This window comes from Terrapene carolina, unplaced genomic scaffold, assembly GCF_002925995.2.
Source record: "Terrapene carolina triunguis isolate 2854851 unplaced genomic scaffold, T_m_triunguis-2.0 Scaffold179, whole genome shotgun sequence".
NCBI classification, from domain to species: Eukaryota; Metazoa; Chordata; order Testudines; family Emydidae; genus Terrapene; species Terrapene triunguis.
In genome coordinates, this window is record NW_020664530.1 from 11,983,315 (window position 1) to 12,006,225 (window position 22,911).

A 22,911-nucleotide genomic window follows, 5' to 3' on the forward strand; every position below is an offset into this window, starting at 1 on the left:
TGAAGCAATGAACCATTAGAACTAGAGATCCACCCCTTCTTTTGCAACATCCAGTATTGAGCAATATCAGAGAAAGGACATCTGATTAAACATTTGCTATGATGTGGCAATTTTTTCAAAAGGTGCTTAAATGTTTTCAACTCCCACTCCTACTAGCTCATAGGTGGATACTTAGGCTAGGTCTACACTACCCGCCTGAATCGGCGGGTAGAAATCAACCTCTCGGGGATCGAATTATCACATCCCGTCGGGACGCGACAATCGATCCCCGAATCAACGCTCTTACTCCACCAGCAGAGGTGGGAGTAAGCGCCGTCGACGGGAAGCCGCAGAGGTTGATTTTGCCACCGTCCTTACAGCGGGGTAAGTCGGCTGCGATACGTCGAATTCAGCTACGCTATGCGCGTAGCTGAATTTGCGTATCTTAAATCGACACACCCCCCCCGTAGTGAGGACGTAGCCTTAGAAACAATTGTGTTGGTGAGCCTGCAGGTACTAAACGGACGTTATTGTTTTTAAAGGGGATATGGTCTTTCCCAGCTAAAAGTCTCAAAGATTCTATCTGACAATAAGAAAATGTCTATTTGAGAGGGCTTTATTTAAAAAAAGTCTAAAATCCTAAGAAATAAAGCCAATAGAGCTGCATCTGCACACACCAGTTCTAAATTTGATCCTGAATAGTTAAGATTCCCCACAATGAATTTTAGCTTCTAATACTGAATACATCTGAGGGTTTAAGTCATGCCCTTACCTTCATTTGTGCATACCACTGTCTGATTTAAGGTCTCTGTACATATTTTAGAAAGTTCCTTTGATACCTTATGGGGGTTGAAGCTTTCGTAAAGATCTGAAGTCATGCTAATAGACCCATTAAGATCTAGCTGGCTGAGATCTGCACATTAAAGCTTCATACCGCCAAGTGCACAATAAAAATCCCTCTGAATAGAATAATGAAATCATTATGAAAAGTAGTTACTTATTTTGATTGCACAACTGCAGCTTTTAAAGACCTCAATTATCATGTCTATTTTAATTGAAAAAGAAAATAATCAAAGTGATTACTTCTCATTATAGATTAACTCCTTGTAAAATTTTATTTTAAACTATAAAAAACATTTTCCTTTTTAAAAAAAATATGTTCAAAATCCTTTAGCGTACTGTAAGCCAGGTTGTGAATCTAGAGCACACCGGCTTCCTGCACATTGACTGGCTGTGTGGACCCTGCTATCGCACATTAAAAGTTCCTTAGTGCATTTCGGAACAGCTGTAGGTCAAAGTGCATTTGGACCTTTTAGTGTATGATAGCAGGGTCTAACTGGCCAGTTAGTGCGTGGCAGGCTTGTGAGCTGTAGATCACACCCTGGCTTGCTGCACACTAAATTGCCATGTAGACAAGCCCTCAGACTCCTTTGAAAATCCCAACCTTTATGAATATATTTCCATCTGATGTTTCACCTTTGTATTAGGTGGAATTCCCATTCTTCAGAGAGAGTTGATGTTTAAACCTGGACTGTGTTTAGGCTCCAGTTCAGGGTTTGGGTTCAGGCTTGGCTTCAGGCCCCTCTTCAGCAAAGCACTTACTCCTATACTTACCTTTAAGTACATGTTTAATTCCCTTTTAAATCAATGGGACTTAAGCACATGCTTAAGTGCATTGCTGAAGTGAGGCCCCAATGGCACCAACATCTTGCAATGTATTCTGATGAAGCTTCAGCCCAAAGTGGCAGAAATCTTCCCAGCTCTCATGAGATTTTCCTCCATACAGAGTCAAAATCTTATGAGAGCAGCTGCTTTTGTAAGATCTTTTATCTGGTGGAATCAGAAATATGTCCTTCTGGTTTTAGATCAGACCCACAACCAAAATTATAGGGATGCCTATGCGTTTCAGGCTGTGGTTTTGAAGTGCTCAGACACCCGTGATAACTACAGTATAAATGCCTTGGCAGATTAAACAGGCAAGAATAAGAAATTGGCCCTGTGCATGCATGTGAATGGATGTAAACACCATTGCATTTGAACCCGAGGGAGAAATCTAATCAAGCAAATTGCTAAAGGAGGTCATCTACAGTAAGTATCACAGCTTTGCTTAGAAGAGACTTCTGCAGTTGCTTTGCAGAAGAATTTGGGAGCGCTGGATTGTTCCAGCAGTGCTTTCCCCCCCTTTGACTGATTAACTGGGTCTTTGGGAAAGGTAATTCATTGGAAGGATGAGGCAGAGAAAGTGACTGATGTAAAGTATTAGCTAGAGAAAAAAACAAACAAAAAAGCCCCCCACAATAGTGCTATGAAGGGTAACTCATCCTGGCAGCACATAGATAATGAATGTGTGTGAACAATAACACAAAGTGGTAATCCAGTAGGGCAATAAGGAAACCTTTCAAGTTATTGGTGGAAAATATAGCAGGATTAATAACGGAATGTAGTGCTGCCCACATATAGAAGATCATATGTCTGGAGACAGTTGCTTTCATGTATGGAGGTTTGTTTCCCCCAAGGCTTTCCTGTGGGTCAGAAACCAACATTGCTATATTTTTATGATCAGAATAAAAAAGTAGGTCTCATTGGAATCATTCAGTGTTATTGAGGCGTAAGATGAAGGTATTCTGCTGCTAGCGTTATTGGCCTGCCTGGAGTGGTTTTGCTCTTTCTTGATACAAACAGGATCATTTTAATAATAATAAAAAATCAGACTAATAAAATAATAATACTAATTAATAGTGCATTTAAAGAGAAAGGAAGAGAGACCCTGACGGCTGTATGTACTTCTGAGCACCCATTAACTCCAACAGGAACTGCAGGTTCTCACTCCTGTGAAAGTCAGGCTACTTTTATTTAGGTGCCTAAACTAGGATTAATGTGCCTAACTTTAAGCACCCAGGTTTGGACAAGATTTATATGGACCTTGCTCTGTGGACTGAGAACTAAATAGGAATAGTTTATCCATTCGCAGTGAATTGCAAACTACCTCTAGGGCCTGAGACTGTATGCCCCTGGAGTCTGGGAGGAACCCTATCTCATTCCATAGGATTATGCACAAACCAACGCACAAAGTGTGAGTTCACTGTTCCAGTGCTGTCTAGAAAGTTGTTCTACATCATAGAATTTATCTGTCATGATAAACCACTACCACAAGCCGTCGGAAATTCAGTTTAAAAAACTACATTCAAAATGTTAAAGTTGCCAAGTAAAGAATTCAAAATGAAGAGAGTTTGGACTTTACAAAGTTAAGGTTGCCCGGATTTTTGAGTGAATTCTTTTAAGGTTATTTTTTACAATTGTGCATACATGCATATATAAAGATTTTTAAATGTCTGGGCTTTGGCAGAGTAGGAGCAATACAATTCAAAAAATGACTTTGTAATTGTTTTTACATTCTTTTAACTTGGCTTAACAGAATTATGAGTGGAAGGGATTAAGGGGGAGATTTTCCAAGGGATGCACAAATGTAAGTGAGGCATCTCACTGCCGTTTGAGCCTTTGAAAATCTCCTCTTCAAGGCCCGAGTCTCCTCTGACTTACGCCAGTTTTACATTGGTGTAACTCCATAGATTTTTGTCCGTGCAAGCAAGAGCAAATTCATACTCTAACAATGTCTAGATATTGCACCATTCAGTAGTTATTTTGTGATTTAAACTACTTTCCTTTCAAAGAAATGAAAAGTGTTTGCTCTAACTGCTCATGAATGCAGCTACTGAGTTTCTTATAACTTTTTGTTGCCATAAGAGGCCCGTTAATTTATGAGAACTGAATTGAGAGAGAAAGCCAAGAGTATGATGGTTCATTTCCTCACTTCCATCAGTGGCTTCTCAGACACTTGGTTCTCTGAATCATGAAAGGGAGTTGAGGGGGAAGCAAGAAAATGAATTCCGCCCTTCTCCCTTCTAATGTTTACACAGAGACACACATCTCAGCATGAGATAATTACACTCTAGGGCTTGGTTCTAAACCTCAAAATATTCTTTATTGAGATGTGACTACCAGTAAGAATGAGGCAGAATCAAAACACCAGAAACAGGGACTGTTTCTGTTCTGCATTTGCACAGCACCTAGCACAATGGGGGTCCTAGTTCATGATGAGGGCTCCTAGGTGCTACAGTGATGAATAATCATAATAACCTACTGATACCTACCAAAAAGAAGTACATTTGCAGTAGGACACTGATCTGGACAGTTTAGAGTTAGCAACCCTAACCTACGAGCTGAAAAACTCCTATTACATGGTGATATGTACATTTGTAACTAGGGATGAAGCCATAGGCACAAAAGTCTCATGTTTTTACACATTAGTAATGCTGAAGATAAGAGAGAGGGAAAGTATTGATAATTAGTACTGTTCTAGATTTTTCATGTGACTTTTTTTTAAAATGAAAAATGGCCTTTTTTCCAAAATGAAAATGTTAGTTTTTCAACAAAAAATTTAAAGCCAATTTTTTTCAGTTTTTGAAAACTGAACGGTTTTTAAAAAAACGATTTTTTTAAAAAAAGTTTCTTTTGAAATTTTTCATGGAAAATATTTACCATTTCCTGAGCAGCTCTTTTGGTAATCAATATACTCAGATGGTGGGTGACTGCAAGATGTTGGCAATACACTTAGTTGTGTTGGGAAACTCTAAGTCCTAGCTATGGGATTGTCTGTTATGAGAATTTTATATTATTCTGTTTTTTTTTATTATTATTATTATTAATAATAATAATATTCTCCTTGTGATGATGATTGTTTCCTTTAGGCCATTTTGCTTTGTGTCCCCGATGTACCCGCAGGTTTTTCTGTGGCACCTCTTTGGAACACAAAATACAGTCTTGCTCCTCACACATGAATAATGAAAATAATTGAAAAACATTTACAAAGGCTTCTTTGAATCGCACTGCTCTGAATCTACTAAAGTCCAGACTCTATAAACAAAGGCGTTTAAAGTGTGCAGTCAAGACTCAGAGAGACCATATCAAAATAGAGAAAGAAGCTTGGTGTAATGTGCAATTCATTTCAGTAAATGATGGGCACAAAATGGGCACAAAATGGAATAAATCTGAATCTCCTGAATGTTCATGTCTACCTCCAAACTTCAGGGCTCAGACCCATCTCTGGTTTTCTACCACCTCAGTCCAACAATTTATCATACTACTGTGTGAATCATTCACTTAGGCAAACACTAGACAAAACTCCATATTTCTATGTGACAAAGGGAATAAGTGTTTAGAAAGAGTGTGCTTCACCATAAAGTTTACTATTTCTGACAACCTTATATATCCTGTATTACTTACCACATAGCAGAGCAGTCAAAATTCACTAGGAGCCATTTGTGAGGGTTAAAGTTAAATGAATCTGCAAACTGACAGGGTTTAAAAAAAAGAAGAATTAGAAAAAATATGGGTCAGAGTCCTCAAGTTATAAAAGCACTGTCAATTTTCCCAATTGCACCCAGATTCAGGACAGCACTAAAACATAAACGAAATGCTTTCCTGAAATTCTAACGTGAATGAAAGTTATATGTGCATGTTGAGTGAAATTCATCCCGCACAGAGGACCACCAAAAGGAATATCTACCATGTAAGCCTCATGTAAGCCTTCAGGGGTCAACAGGACTACATGCTTGCTCAAAGTTATACATATGCTTAAGTACACTTGGCTGAATCAGAGCCATTATGCATACACACAAGGGAGCAGAATTCAGGGTGCTTGGACAACCTAACTTCTGGCATCTCCTAAATCTTGAATGTTTGACTTGTGCCATTGATAATGTGCTTTTAATATAGATTTTTTGAACTTTATTTTAATATATATCATATATAAACATTATCTCAATGTAAACAAAAAACTCATTATAAACAAAAGACATCCCAAATTTTGGTTTTTAGCCCATTTTCTACTCAAGAGTTCCTAGATTTCACTATTTCACAGAGTAAGCAATTAATATTATAAACATAGACATATATTTTATATGTGTGTACACACAGGTAATATAGATTTTGATCTAGAATTGTGTTTCAGTCAGTCTAACCACAGAATTAAAGGTGGTCAAAAATCATTTTTTCCCTAAATTTTTTTTCATTTAGTCAGTCATTTCTCATCTAAACTAAATTTATACAAAAAAACCCCCACTTTCAACCACTTCTACACAGAACGCATAGCTATATGTTAAATTTTTGACAATATCAACTTCGCATTACACGTATTCAGTATAGAAGCTTCCCATGCTGTGAAAGGCATGAAGGACATTTGTGTTGAAAGTCTTCTACTTTAGGTCCTGTGGCAGCAGTTGATGTTGAACAGCAGGGACACAAAGGAGAAGTGGGGATCTTGAAGCACCAGTCGCCACCTAATAGCTATTTTTTCACATTTGTTTCTCATTAACTTCCTCATCTTTGGTGAAAGGACAGTGGTTGCCCATGTTGGAGGAGTTTTTTATCCTTCTAATATCTGAGGTAGGGAATCTATTCAGAGCTGTTGAATAGTTGCTACATTGACAGATGCTGGCTGTGCAATGGATGCTGATTCATTTCCTACAGGAACCAATAAAAATAATAAATAAAACCCACACAGGAAATTACAGCAAGCTTCATTTGCTGATAAAAAAAAAAAAAGAATGAGAGAGAAATGCTTCATTTGTTAGGTTTTTCCTCCTCTTTTATTAGTCTACCTATCAGAGCTGCTCTGTTTAAATTTCTGTCTTTACCAAACAGTGATATTTTCTCCACTGACGTGGAAGACAAGGACTTATCTGACTGTGTGAGGGGAGCATCAGGAAATTGCAGCACCCTTATCTAAGCAACTAAGTGCCAAGTGACTCAGTAAGAGGAAAAGAAAAAGGAACCTGAGAGTTATTGGAAGAAAATTTCAACTGACTCATTTTCAAATATTAAACACCATCTGTTATAGACACAGCCACAGTCTGGCCTTATATGTAGGGTTGCCAATTTTGGTGGGACGTATTCCTGGAGGTTTCATCAAATGACAAAATCTTTAATTAAAGATGAATCTTTAATTTCTGGAGACTCCAGGACAATCATGGAGGGTTGGCAACCCTATGGTATATGCCCCGTAGGAGGTATATAGTAATACTTCTATGTCTTGCTTTCAAAACAGGTGAGATAGTGGTTGTTATATTTTAAAAATGTTATAGAATTAGGATGTTAAAATGTTCTCTACCAGGATATTTAAGCAAAAGTCACTCTTTCTCATCCTGGGTTGATTCAGTGCTACTTGGTATTTTGAACAGCAAATTTTTGTGCATGTGTAAAAATTGCAGAAATGGTTTTACCTGACATGGTAACCATTATAAACTAAAGCCATTTTTGATATGATAAAATTGTGAGAGTTGGCAAAGCTAAGTTTTGCTTCTCTGAGGAGCAAGTTTGTCTGTGTTCAACTCTGCATTTTTGCACAAATTTTATGCTCTAAAAGCAGCTGTAAGGATTCACTCCCAAGAGGAGCATTTCAAAAATGGATCTATGGTTCTCAAATCTTTTAATGTTACCTTATTTATACTGTCACAGGGTCAGGCCAGATGGCTACAGGAGAGTGATCCTATTGGGATCCAGGAAGTGGGTGGGCAAAGCCCACTGCTAAAGGATCCCCCCCCCAGCCCAAGGGGGGGGGTCCACAGGACCTGGAGACCAAAACATTACGGGGGACAACTAATAAAAGAACAGGGACAGGAGTGAGGTCAAAGGGTCAAATGAAGCGAACCAGACGGGGACACCAAGCAGAGAACCCCGGACAGCGCCCACTGCTCCTCGAAGGCGTCAAGGGAGCCAGTGGATACAGGAGAGTGATAGAAGGCAGATATATTAGCCCCAGATTAAGTAGGTCCCTTTTCCCTGGGTAAGGTAACAGGGAAGGTTCCAGGACAATCAGGAACTTTCTGGAAACAATTAAGGCAGACAGGCTGATTAGAACACCTGCAGCCAATCAAGAAGCTGCTAGAATCAATTAAGGCAGGCTAATCAGGGCACCTGGGTTTAAAAAAGGAGCTCACTTCAGTTTGTGGTGTGAGTGTGAGGAACTGGGAGCAAGAGGTGCATGGAGCTGAGAGTGAGAGGGTGTGCTGCTGGAGGACTGAGGAGTACAAGCGTTATCAGACACCAGGAGGAAGGTCCTGTGGTGAGAATAAGGAAGGTGTTTGGAGGAGGCCATGGGGAAGTAGCCCAGGGAGTTGTAGCTGTCATGAAACTGTTACAGGAGGCACTATAGACAGCTGCAATCCACAGGGCCCTGGGCTGGAACCCGGAGTAGAGGGCGGGCCCAGGTTCCCCCCAAACCTCCCAACTCCTGATCAGACACAGGAGGAGTTGATCCGGACTGTGGGTTCCACCAGAGGGGAAGATCTCTGAGGCGAGCAAATCTGCCAATAAGCGCAGGACCCACCAAGGTAGAGGAGGAACTTTGTCACAATACAAATTCCTCCCAAATGTGCCTAAGACCACAGTTATGAGTTTAGGTTGCTGCCTTTTGTAGCTTAGCCTGTAGGACAAACTTACTGAATGATGACTAAGATGGGCCCAAAAACCAAAACGCTGGACATGCAGCCCTTTCTCTAAACTTCGGGAGGATCTGGATTGCATTTAACAGCTGACCCCTGTCTCGATAGTGGTCTGAATCAACAATCCAACATTTTGATATAATCCTTCCCTACTTGGAACTTAAAAGAAGTTTATGTCCTGATCAAGATCCAAGCTGTGGGAAGGAGCAACTTCCAGGTCCTCTCGGAGTCGTTTCTGCTGATTTGGGGATCATTTGTGGGACGGGACAGGGACTAGACTGGCTGGGTGCAAGGGCTTCTGGTAAAACACACAAACCTACGCCTCCTCCTCCAATATCTTTTCACGGTGCCAGAGGAGGTGCTGGGGGGCCAAAGGAAGGAAATGCTCTTCGCCAGCATGGCCAGACTTACACAAAGTTTGGTTTCTATCCATCACTTTTGATATTTTGTACAGAAGTGCAGCATCTTGATCGAGCATGGACTCTGGGTTACAGTCACAGGAAAGCAGAGGTTTAAGAATCTATGGGGCCTTTCTTTTTTGTCAGCTGACAAGAGAGTGCATAGGAAGGTTGCAGGAATCTCCTGATTCTACGAAGTACATTCTGGTTTACTAAAGAATGTTATGTGAGGTCTGAAATGAAAGCCAGTGTCACATTGGTCATTAATATGATTGTGAAACGTATGTACAGATACTATGTAAGGAGTTATGGATACACACTGAAAATATGTTCTTAAACTTTGTATCAAGGTATTAGACACAAGGAAGAGTGAAAAACAGGTTTGCTGTCAGACTGAGATGTCTCTCCATCTATTTGTTTACATCTAATTTGAGTCTTGTGTTGTTTACAATGGGTCTCCTATCTCCAGTCTGAACTGAATGTAAATGAAGGATTGTAAGACAGAACTAACAGGACAGTGAACACAGCAGGGGCAGAGAGGTACATATCAAATATTTACTTGAGTATATTTGGGTAGGGAGGAAAGGGATGCCCTGGCACCCTTCTCTGAAGAAGTAAGAGGATAGCGCTTTTGCTTAATGAAAAAAAGGGGTATACGTTGGAGAGAACTTTGGGTGAGATAAACATCTTTAGATTAAAGTAACTTGTTAGTCAAGTTTAGTGTCTAGAAAGCATGTTATGATTTTGTTTTCCATGTAACCATTTGTTTCCAATATTCATAGATTCTAAGGCCAGAAGGGACCATTGTGATCATCTAGTCTTACCACCTGTATAACACAGGGCCATAGAACTTCCCCAAAATAATTTCCATGATTCTTTTCTGAACCCTCTCCAATTTATCAATGTCCTTCTTGAATTGTGGGCACCAGAACAGGACACAGTATACAGTATTCAAGCAGCAGTCGCACCAGTGCCAAATTCAGAGGTAAAATAACTCTTCTGCTCTTATGCGAGACTCCCCTGTTTAATTGTCCCAGGATCTCATTAGCTCTTTTGGCCACAGAGTCACATTGGGAGCTCATGTTCAGCTGATTATCCTCCACGACCCCCAAATCTTTTTCAGAGTCACTGCTTCCCAGGATAGAATCCCCCATCCTGTAAGGCTGCCCTACATTCTTTGTTCCTAGATATATACATTTAGCCGTATTAAAATGTGCATTGTTCACTTGCACCCAGTTTACCAAGTGATTTAGATATTCTTACTCACTATTACTTGAATCGCTATTCTTTGATAATAAACTTATTCTCGTTTTCACTATATATATGTATACATACACACACACACACACACACACACCCCATGTTAAGCAAAGTGATTGTCCTCAGTTGAATCTTACAAGCTGGTATGTACTGTCCTTTGTGAACAGCAGCTCTGGCAATACTGTGAGTGTCCAGTGGATAAGGGGCTGGAAACTTCAAGGAATACTTTGAGTATTCAGGGGTTGGTGTGTGCCTGTCGCTCCTTGTACACAGAGAGCGAGGCCTGCGGGGGGGCCAGGAAGGCTTGTACTCCCAGAGGTTGTTGGTTTCAGGGAGCTAATCCACAGGCAGGCACAGACAAGACTGCTTCACACTAAGGGTAGGTGGTGCTGAGGTCCCACGCAACCCTGGGTACCCCTGAGGAGCATCACAAACCTCCACGCCATTTAGAAGATGTCGGAATTCAGGGCAGATGAAAGCACTCCCTGCATATGCTGCATCAATATGCATCCAGATATTCTCCTTATTGCCTGGAAAAAAATGAAGGAAATTAAATAAGCAAAGACAGCTTTTTTCTTTAAAACATTTTCTTTGCATTAGACCAAGTGACTAGAGGGGATTTGCAGTCCCTGCAATTTTGTTTTTTCTTTGCCATTCATATTTTATCAATTCAATTAGGACAGAGATCTAAGAGGTCGCATCACATAGGCCTCTGTTCTGCTAAAGAATCCATGCACACAGACCCTTCCCATCTCCACCGTTCTATTAACAGGATTGAGCCCTTAGACACTCTGTTTACTATTAACTTGCAATACAAAATCTTAATTTATGATCAATTCAGGATGCTTAAAATATGTATTTATTTAAAAAAACTAGTGATGTTAATTAATTTCTATAAAGAAAGCTCTCTATTTTTGTAACTGGAATAGCAACACGAATTTTGACTTTGCTGGCCCCTTTTAGCAATGGTGAGAGCTCCAAGATGATACATTCTTATATGACATGAGTTTCCAGGGACCTAACAGAGTGAACAAACTATTTACAGCAATGAATTTATTTTGGGATATTAAACTATAAACAAACTTTGTTCTTACCGATGAGCAAACTTTGACGTATTACAAATCTGTTACCTTAAATTATTCAATAAGTTGTTTTTGCAAAAATATTTCAGAATATGGACCTCACTGTTCACTCTATGCGACTGTTCATTGACAGTAAGTCATATGGTAATATTTCTGGTCCGTGACTGGACAGCATTGAAACAAGCCAACAAAATCAGTCACAACAGCCACCAAACACTTCTGGTGCATATTTTTTTTTACATTATATAATCACACACACACACACACACACACACACTCAAATCAATATTCATGTGCAAAGATTAGTTACACAAGTACTTGGATTCTTGTGAACTAAAATTCATTTGCATAAATGTTTGCAAAAAACACAATTTTTTAATGTGTATCTCCTCAAAGTTAATTCTCAGCTTTTATTTGAACAAATGTTTGAGATTATTATTATTGTTTTGCACTGAGTTCACCTGGCTCTGGGTGTGTTACTCATTTTATGACTTATACATATGTACACCGAGGGTGAAGTTCATCCCTGTGCAGAGGGGCCAGGACAAAGACTTGTGCTTCAAGCAGCACACTAGTCTTGTGCTGGACCCCTCTGCACAAGGGCAATTTCACCAAAAGTGATTTTAAAAAGCTCCACATTCACAGCTTGTTATTCTACCCCTAATGTGATGTGTCCCTATTTTACGATATTGAGTCTGCAGGCTATTTCCTGAACAGTAGACTCATTACTAGCTGTTAAGCAAACGATGACAAACAGCCTAGGGGAGCAGGATTAGGAACAGATTGAAGCCCTGAAGCCTGTTTGTACTACATACACGGAAACAAATTATTACAACTCAAGCGTTCAAACAGGGCAACGCACACTCTCTGTTTTTCCCCCAGATTAATTCACAACACAGCAAATCTCATCCTAGTTTTACCAGGACAGTTCTGGTTTTTCATACAATGTCCCTGTGCCCCAAAACCATCTTTGAAGATGCCCAAAATAGTGACATGAAAAATTGCAACCATCAAGGCATTCAGGGTTTTTTATAACTACAAAATGTTTGTTCTAGACATATTGCTACCCCAAGTGTAATCTATACCTGTATGTCACTCTGATTATGCAGTGAGCACGTGTTTCATACCAACCACTGTTCAAGGCCAAAGTTATTCATAATTTATCAGGTAACAATCTTGCAATAGGAGTCAATGACTCAATCTAGTCAGTGCAACCCACTGGGGCTAGAGCAGGACGGGTAAGTGGGAGGAGGGGCAAGGAAAATACTTCTGTCCCTTTGTTTCTTACTTCTTTCATCTCTATAGTGGTGGGAAGCAAAGAGACAAAAAATGCCATCCACACTGTTCAATGGTGGAAAACTTGAGTGGACCTGTAGGGGAGGGGGACAGCCCCTGAGGAAGAAGGGGGGAGCACATGCTGGAGGAATGCAGGGATGGCCCCTCCTCTATGAGCTCTCTGCTTCCCGTTGGCCAGGCAGAAAGAGATGGGAGCCAGGTGGCTCCTTACTCCTAACTTTCATTAATCTAGTATTGCCAACTCTTATGGTTTTATCATAGGTGAAGGGATTTCAGAGGGTGTCGGAGCCTGTCTCGAGATGATGCGAGAAGCTCCACCCTTCACACAGCTGGAAGCTGGCAGAATCTCTCCCCTCCTCTCACCAACCTCATAGAAGGGGAGGAGATAGGAAAGAGCCCAGCATCTGAGAACAACTCCACTCCCTCTTCCCCTTCCCTGCCTGTGAGAAATATGGACAGGATGGTGCATCTGCTCCTCTCCTCCCCCATGAAGCACCCGGCCTGGGAAGCAGTAGAGGGGGTGAAGAGCCCCTAGATCTGCCCCCCAGCCTTGGAAAGGGGAGTGGGAACCCTGCTGCAGTCCCCCAGGCCTGGGAGCAGGGGGGGAAAGAACCCCAGGAGGAACAGATGTGAGGCTTGGAGGGTAGGGCCGTACCATGGGGATGGGGACTGATGGAAGGGCTGAATTGATGGTGGGAAACTAAACTGAGTCCAGGATGTGGGTGGGGTAAACCAACATAGTGGGGCTGAACAGAGGGGGAAACTTGTGGACAGGATTAATTAGTGGGCAGTGGATGAACAAATAGGTGAGTAAGAGCTCCTGCAGCAAGGGCCAAAATCATTTTATCCAATAAATTGTTTTGCAGATGCTGGGGTCAGGCAGGGAGAGTAAAGAAACTCAAAAGACAGACTGAGAAAACACAATAGAATCTTTTTCTTTAAAAAGTCTCATGACTTTTGGGCCAATCTCATGATTTTTTTGCGGGGTCTGACTCATGACTTGATCTCCTGATATTGGCAATACTGTTCATTTAAACCCTGGACTGAAATTTTTGGAGCCTCTTGCTCCATTTTTAGTGCCTCATCCTCCGTCCCTGTATTAGAGGAGCTGTGTTTATTAGGATGCTGCAGGTCTGATCACCCCCTTGTTTTGGGGATCAGGAAGGAATTTTTCCCATTGGGCTAAATTGGCAGAGGCCTGGTAGAATTTTTTGCCTATCTCACAGCATTATGAAGGCATAGTTAAGGTTAAATAGAAGAGAACTTAGAATTTAACAACAATAACTTGTGTGACTGTTTAGCTTGTTGCAACTTGCGGTTGGTGCAAATAAGAGGCCAAAAGAGCCAGCTCCCAGGAGTGAAACAGATCTGTGATTTCATTGGTGGACCTTGGGAAAAGGAGAGACGAAGTCTTTGAGAAATGAGGTCCCTCTTTTGGTATGCTGTATCCCCCTCACAGGAGGCAGGGTGAGAGGATTTAGCAAAGTGAGCTGAATCTTAGAGGTAGGCTGAGGAAGGTCTACCCCTAGTTATTGGCTATATGGTGGGAGCCCTGTAATCCTGCATTGGACCCATGTTAATACCTGGTATATGGGAGACAGGACAGATAACAGTGATACGTTACTAAAGTTGCTGCCTGCCACTTAAACCACCCTTGTGTCTCAACTCATTCACCTGTGTGTCCTGACTGATGCAAAGCGACAGAGGGGCACAAGGAAAGACATTGAGTTCAGCCTTTTTTCAATCTGCTTCAGGTGGAGCTTTTCTGACCCATGCAGAACAGACCAAAGAAAGGAGCCACAAAGTCAAGCACGTAAGCATTTTGTGGTCCTAAAATATGTTGCCACAAAGGAGGGTTTTTTAAAAACAAAACTTTGAAGTTATGGCCATCTTTCTTACCCATTAGTAATCCAGCCTAAAAATACAAGTTTGCTACTTGAAGCAATATTAGAAAACAACTGCAAGTGAAAGATTTATAGACAGGATTATTGCATTTGGACACTGACACTGCATAACACCCAGGAAATGAACCAACAAGAGACTAACTTATATTTAAATTTTAGAGAGAAGCAGCAGGGAATGACTTACAAATAGGACCCAGTTCTAACAGTCTGTCAAAGGAGCAACAAGATGTGGTTCCGAGTGTTGCACAAAACTGAAGAGAAAAACAAAAGGCAAAACTTTAAAATCAAATTTTCCAGCAAAGACAATTACCAACTGAGAAACAGCAAGCCACAAAGACCTCAAGGAATCGAAAGAACTCTGGTGATTTAGGACTTCTGAATACCCACACATAATTGCAGCCTTCTAATCAATACCTACCCAACAACTGAATTGCAGTGTGTCGTTCTGGATGCAAGATGGTTCCAGAGTTTGAGAGTTTGCACCAAGGATTTTGATTCCACGTATATCTCCAAACACTAATTTCAGCTATGCAAGTGTCAATCTATAATAGCTCTACTGAAGTCAATGAAATTCATTCTGATTTATGCTGGTATAACTGAGCTCAGAATGTGGTTTAAGGATAAGTTACTGGCGCTATCACAGGCTGGTGATTTTCTCACAGGCTCTTCTCTTCCAGGGTCATGCTAAACACTCAAAGTCAGCTTCCCTGACTCTTCCCTGTGTGTGTGCATCTCTCTCTTCTAAACTGTCTGCAGCACTATGAACACAATGGGCCAAATGCAGATGTGATGTAAATAATGGAGGAAGTTTCACATTAGCAGGAAGATATAAGTGGGTGAATGTAAGCTGTTGTAACTTCCCCTGAGAGGAGTGAAAATGTGGAGTGAAAGCAACCAACAGGAGAGTGTAAGCTAAAGTGTGGGGGCTGCTTTATCTTGTATATTACTGTTATTCTGATCGATATAAACATATACAAGCCCAATGAAAATGCGGGCCCTTGGTGCTAAGTGCTGTATATACACACATGGTGAGAGACACTCCATGCACTGGATAGTTTACAGTCTAAATATATATGGTAGACAAAGGAAGTATTATTATTCCTACTTTGTAGCTGGAGAATTGAGGCCCAAAGTGATTAATTATTCCCAGGTCTCACAGGAAGTCTGTGGCAGGGCCAGGAACGGAACCCAAATGTCTTGAATCCCAGTCCAGTGCCTTAAGCTAAAGAACATCCTTCTTACTCTTGGTTGCTTCCCTTCTACAACCTTGTTCTTCTGGTTTGCCTTAGTCAATAAATTACACCAATTTATGCTCTCACAAATTTACCAACATGTAATCACAGTGTGCAATGTGCCTGTACTCTAATAAAAATATCTATCATTAGAACATGCACATTTAATCGTCACCTAGTACTCCACCTTGGGAGTAATAGACATATAGATGCAAACTAGGGAAAGATAAAAAAAGAACCAACCTAATGAACTTTTGCCCATAACACATTCAAACATTTTTTGAAGTCTGAAAGAGTCTGGTTATTTCCCCCCCCCCCCACCCCAAATTACCCATGCCTCTGACCTTCCTGTTTCTGTGTGGGACAGGAAACTAAGTGGTAAAACACAATGAGAGAGGCCAGAATACTGAAAGAATAGCCTAACTTGGAATGGGAAGTACAGGAAATCTGGCAGGATTTCTATTTGCAGACTTTAAAAGGTTCATGTAAGGAGAAGCAGCCTACATTTTGGGTATCAATCTGATGAGACCTTCTAAAACTTCCCATTACTAATATAAACATACAGTGGCATATCCATCCATATTGAGTAGTTTTAAGTTTGCTGTTAAGTTGATTTGCAATTGGATTTATACCTAGAGCCTCAGTCTCCTCTCACTTAGGCTTTGGATAGACTAAGATTTAAAGGTTTGTTATTAGGCATTAGGAAACATGTTCTAATACCTTTAAAGAGTGTAGTGTAGAACAAGCAGTGTATACTTTAACATATTCTAAGTTAGACAAGTTAAAGACTAGGTGCTTTTTCTCCTAAAAAAGGGAAAATTTCTTTCAGTTAATTTTTTTTTTAAATGGAAAACTTCAAATGACTTGCAGAAAAAAGGCCATTCACTGTTCTTCAAATTTTGAGGGGAAATATTTGTTTAGCTCTCATACTAACTTAGAGGCCAGCAACAGAACTTCAAATGTCAATTTTGGTAACTATTGCACTGTTCATCAAAGCTTGCAAGAAAGGAGAGCAAATACTATGTTATGAGTAGGCTTTTAAAAACACAGGGCAATAGTCGTCTCAAAACACATCTGCATCCATATTATATGTATCTCCAACAATAACGTTAATGTTCATTCCTGCTGGTACAGCTAGAAAAGAGATTTTTTGTGTGTGTTTATGTTTTATAGGAAGCACTCGGATATCATAGAGATGGCCAACCTAATTATACCTAGTAAAACAGTCCTCTAAGGGGGCCATATCCTGCCCTTGCATGACTTCATGCAGCCTTATAAAACCATGAAAAAAATCACCTGACCAGGCACAGAACTTATTCCCTCAATCTGATCATGACAACAATGATAATTATAAGGATATTCATATTTTAGTCAACCATAAAAGAATTGCTACAGGCAAATGGATGATTAAAATGTGGCAGGGCTGATCTAATAGGTCTTTTCAATCTAACTATTGTGAACCTTGTTTGGAAACAAATGAGGTTCTGAAAACAAAGGATATGGCAAACACATAGATATGGGGATTTATTCACACACCGTGATAGAATTGTGTACCAAAAGTAAGAGTTCTTAGCCTTATCCATATCACCATCCCCTTTCCATATTGGGAGCATCCTGGGTCCCACATCTCATTCAGAAATATATGAAAGACAGGGTGTTTGTAGCCCTCTGGTCCCTGTTTGCAACCCCTCTTTAGGTTGAAGCATCCCAGGTATGAACCACTGCCTTTAGGAATTATGGGGTACATTTTAAAAAGGGTTGAGGCTTGGTCTCTATTCTACTGGTGTAGTATGCACCCAGATCTTGTACCACAGATGAACTGAAAATGAACTAGAGTACTTGCATTGCTGGCTATTTGATTTGCTCCTATAGTCAGGAAGAGGCGCGGGTATCAGATTGGCACCTTCAGTTGAACTGTAGGTACAAAAATAGGGATGTAAATTGTGCAGGTGCAAATTGGGCCCTAAAAAAGACAGAGCACCTTTATGAAAATGGGGCTGTGTCAGTGCATGTGCACAAGTTGGCTATAAAGAACAATGATTACAGTGTTCAGGTTACACGGTTAAGGACCCATGTCAGGAAATCCCCAAATTACCGTGGCACACGCAGTCATAACTCTGCTTCTTTGTACATATGTATTATAATTAGATTACTGGCCTTCACCAAGAGGGTGCAGGAGAGGTGTCAGTGGTTAGTGAGGGACAATAAAGGGAAGCAAGATTATTGCTGAGCTCAATTCAGCCAGCTGAAAGATATGGTGTACTGGTGTCAGCACCATTATATGATTACACTAAGCTACAAACACGCTCTCTATAATCACTTTAAGGAATGTGCCATTATAATTAGAGATTGTATACATTCAATACATATGCTCAGTTGTTTGAATAATGGCTTGTTCCATAAAGAATGGCTCAGCTGTTTAAATAATTTTAATGTTTTTTTCTGTAGGTGCATGAACCCCAAAGCCACCTGCATTAATTCCCAGAAACCACTTAAAGTAACAGCATCTGCTCTCTTCAGGGCTCTCATTACCTTGCATCAGTACTAAACAATGAATCTAACCCAATTTGTAACCCATATTACAACAGCATAATCACATTTGTGCAGGGGGCAAGGGACAGGCAGCGCCTCAGAAATGGAACTGAGAGCTCCGAAGAGCCCAAGGCATTATCCTTTTCAGATCATGTTGTGTAAATATAACATAGCCCTTGCTCTGATGTAAAGCAGCCAAATGCAGGCATCAGTCACCTCGTATAGTACTTTCCTGAGTACGACTAAACCTGCACAAATATTTATAATGCCCTGCAGGTTTGTATTATAAACCTCAGGGAGCACTGCTTCCACAACTTCCAGGAGACTGGTGTCCCAATGATACATAAGGGGGATTGCTCTGCCAATAGCTAGTATCTGCCTACTTGCATTTCTAGAAGTTAGCTATGTACGTTTTATGAGACTCAATAAAGGAATAGGGTTTATCATACAAAACCTACAGAGGTATCGAAGTAGTGAGATTATTGGTTAATGCAATGGACATAATAAGAAAACCAAGAAAGCTCATTTAATTTAAATATACTAAAGCAGGGGTCAGCAACCTTTCAGAAGTGGTGTGCTGAGTCTTCATTTATTCACTCTGATTTAAGGTTTCGCGTGCCAGTAATACATTTTAACGTTTTTAGACGGTCTCTTTCTATAAGTCTATAATATATAACTAAACTATTGTTGTATGTAAAGTAAATAAGGTTTTTAAAATGTTTAAGAAGCTTCATTTAAAATTACATTAAAATGCAGAGCCCCCCAGACCGGTGGCCAGGACCCGGGCAGTGTGAGTGCCACTGAAAATCAGCTTGTGTGCCGCCTTTGGCATGCGTGCCATAGGTTGCCTACCCCTAAACTAAAGCATGTGACATACTTTAAGAATTGATTAACAGTGATCTCTATGTAGGTGTCATATTTATTCATGCTAACACATGAACAATGCACATTGAGCTAAATTCAGCCTGGTTTATCCCAGCTTCTAAAATTCTGATAGGGTGAAAGGAGCCCACAAAGTTATTTCAGACCTGACACAGAGTTTTGAATGCTAAACTTCTTGTCATTTTACTACAAATACAAGACCTATTTAAAAATACCTCAGGATATTATACACTCAATTCAAAATCACTACCATGTAGTTGCTAAGCTATCCATCTCTTCCCCCCACCCCAATACTATGCTCATCATATTGGGATCTGTATTAATGAAATAGTTAACAATGATGATAACTGTGCCTGTCTTCGTAATGCAGCTACTTCTGGAGTGGAATGTAGCACATTGCAATGCCACCTTCTAGACAGAAAGCAAAGATGCCTTACCTGACAAACTGCAGGGGGAATTCAGCTAGACAAACTAGAATTTGGCCAGGGCATGAAACTAGCACCATTACTCTTGTGAAATCTAGAATTTTTGATGATCATTTGTGGTCAGGACCTCAGTTTTGCAACTCATCTGAAAGCTGGCACCTCCAGCAGCCTAGTTCTGATACGATCACCATCCAAAGTGGTCTGGATGCCAAGTATCTGCTTGTGCATATCCTGTAAATCATCACTCAGCAGAGCTGTTTCTGCTAGAGTCACAGGGAGTCTCTGCTGGGCCATTAGTCAACAAGAACGTGATCATATTGCAGCAGCAGTACACTGCAATAGCTCTTTGAAGTATATTGTAACATATACACCAGCTGCTGTCATGTATCCATACTGGCTTATGAAAGTCAATATACTCGCAGATTACTTACACACACCTAAGCGAATGTAGTTTATATGCAGTGGACCCTATTTTCCAACTTGTTAGAGCCTAAGTTAATGTACCGTGTTGCACATTTGGACACTCAAACCAGCACTCAGACACCTAGTTTAGGTACCTTCATCTCAAAGCACTTAAAACACCTATGTTTCAGCATGTGCTTAAGTCCTAATTAAGTCAATGGGATCTCAGCATGTGCTTAAGTGCTTTGCTGAATTGGGGCCCAACTGCAGAGCTGGGCACCCTAGCATACTCGCCAAGTTTGGGGCTTGCTCCCAGGTGCTGAGTGCCTTCAACTCTTGCCAACTTCAGTTCCTCTCAGGAGTCACTCAGCACCTCATGGGATCGGGCCTGTTTGTCAATAGCCTGTGTAACTCAACTGTTTCAATTTGTTGAGTTATAGCTGTGCTTTGATTTTTTCAAACATCTTTTGTAATGGAAATATACACAGCTTTGAACTTGGGGAAAGCAAATGAAAACGACTACTCTGGACTTGCTCCCAGCTTTTACTATAGTTTGTGCTAAGTGCACCAATGAATAAATTGCTAGTGCTAAAAGACATCAGTGGTGGATATAAGTTCAAAGATTTTTTTTTTTTTTTAATGCCAAAGAGGTCTGATAACCAAACCTTACTTATTTGAAAAAGCTATAACCCTGTTACCAAGTTATTTTAATTAGAGCTCTGTTTCCTGTCAGGCCCAGTAAACACATGAGCCTGAATCTCTCCTCACTTATATTTCTATTAACTGTAATGGAATGATTCCGGATTTATACATGTACCTTTGAGAGGAGAATCCAGCCCATAAAACACAGGGTTTTATTTTCCTTTTCCACCCTCCCTATTAAATCATTTTTGCTCAAGAGACTGCATGAACTTAGAGGCAACCCAGATCCATGTCTACACTAGCACTTAGGTCAGCAAAACTGTAGTGCTTGTGTGCCCAGCGCTATGTCAGTGGAAAACACTCTGACTCAGACATAGTTACCGCCACTCATTGAGCTGGTTTTATTATGTTGAAGGGAGAGCTCTCTCCCATTGGCATAACACGGCTAACGAGAGATCTTACTGTAAGCTTGTAAGTGTAGATATGGAAGGATCTATATGCTGTCACAAACTCTTTTCCGTCAGGGTTCCTTTTGCAGAACTTTCTGCTTTGACACTGCATCTCCCTCTTAAGAGAAAGATCAGTGAAGAAGAGGTGAGTAATAAGGTGGTGGAAGGTGTTTCTTTAGTAACTTGCGTATCTTTGTCACAGGAACAAAATAAAATAACCCCAAATTACTCAAGAACAAAAGAACTTGAAGAGCAGAAAAGGGAGCACGAATGGGGTGCATGGGCTACTGCCCAGTATGAGAGAGAATGAGCACACTTTTCAGTTAGGAGGCTAGCAGTAAGGATAAGGAGATTTCATCTAATCCTCGCTGAGATGTTTTATGTATACAAATAAATGGAAGGGCTGACACTGGCCGTATTAACTCAGGCTTAGCCTATGTTTCCTTTCAAGGCTTGTATTGCACAGCAAAGCAACCAGTGGAGACAACATACAGTTTAAAAAAAGACACCCTTTGTAACAGTGTCACTGAATCTGTAAACAGATTATTTGATTTCCCTTTCCCACAGCTGCAAAAATTAATAGATGGTGAATATTTATGAGGCGAGTTCCATTGTGAGTGTGTAGATGAGGTCTGAGCAACAAAGCAACTCAATTAACTTTCTGATAGCACATGGAGAGATGATGCAGAATTGCACTGTGTGTACGACATGCAGAAACGAAACACTGAAGCATGCTGTTAAAAAAATCAGAACAGCCTAATATACTTGTTAAACCAAACCAAACCAGCTAAACTTTCCCACTGCATGTAAAAGCTGCTTATATGACGTGCTGTGCTGTGTTTGCCCCAGTGGAGGAAACTGAGATCTCCAATACAAACGCATTTCTCTGCAGCAGGTTCTATGGCACAAGTAAATTCATGTGAGCAGCCTTAGTGATGGTGCCTTCATTTTGGACAAGAGTCTTATTTCCACTGGAAGGCAATTGGTGGAATTCACTTGGTCATCAAGATTATTCAATTCCTTTTCTCCAAGGCAAGAAAACAGCATCCCCCTACACTTGTGAAACATCTGTTGTGCTCATGCCATGGTCTTTTAACATACCACAAAGTCAGAGCCCAAGGCAATCAAAATAAATCAAACAAACAAACAAGCAAGCAAAGGATAAGATTTCCAAAAGTGTCCAGTGATTTAAGTTTTTAAGTCCAATTTTCAAAAGTGACTTCAGACTGACTTTCACTGATACCTAGGTTCCTAAATCACTTTTGATAATGGGACTTAGAAGCCTAAATCACGTAGGTCCTTTTGAAAATTTTAACCTTAAGTAAACAGAGAAGACGAAGTACAGGCTACTCTGAATCAAATAAGATTGCTCTGAACAGAAGCTCTGTAAAAATGGTATTGTGGGCTTGCACGTTTGTAGTCTTCTAATAATTTCCATATCAAATTTCTTCAGATGACAAGACAGGGCTTTTTCTAACTGCCAGCCCTGTAGACTCAACTTGGACTGTGAGAGCCAAGATGGGTTTTACCCTTCATTGCAAGGCCAGCTCCAGGCACCAGCTGAGTAAGCTGGTGCTTGGGGCGGCAGATTGTTCGAGGCGGCATTCCACCCAATCCTAGGGCAGCACAGCCGCTTTTTTTTGGTCCGCTCCGGCTGCCCTGTAGGGGGCGGCGGCGCGGAGAACCAGAGCGCCCTACAGGGCAGTCCTCTTCCTTCCCTCCCCGCCGATCGGAGCGGAGCCCTCGCGGCAGGCGGCAGGAGGTGGTGCAGCGGAAGGGGCCGCGTGGCAGCGCCCCCGCTGTAGCCCTGGCCGCCCCCTTCTCTCTCTCTCTCCCGCCCGCTCCCTCCTCCTCCCGCCCCCCAGCCGGTCCCCCTGCACCCGCGCTCCGGCCACGGAGCTTTGCCGTTCTGGCTGCCCCCTTTTTT

General features: G+C 41.0%; 1 protein-coding gene across 1 annotated transcript in view; it reads right to left on the reverse strand.

Annotated features, from left to right (window-relative positions):
- LOC112117087 (aromatic-L-amino-acid decarboxylase) overlaps window positions 1–22,911 on the reverse strand; it is a 78,690-nt gene that overhangs the window by 23,635 nt on the left and 32,144 nt on the right. The window contains exons 6-8 of the mRNA XM_026654053.1: window positions 14,605–14,671; window positions 10,574–10,668; window positions 5,263–5,330 (exon numbers count right to left, since the gene is read on the reverse strand). Coding sequence (XP_026509838.1) covers window positions 5,263–5,330; window positions 10,574–10,668; window positions 14,605–14,671 — 230 coding nt within the window. The remainder of the gene's footprint in view (window positions 1–5,262; window positions 5,331–10,573; window positions 10,669–14,604; window positions 14,672–22,911) is intronic.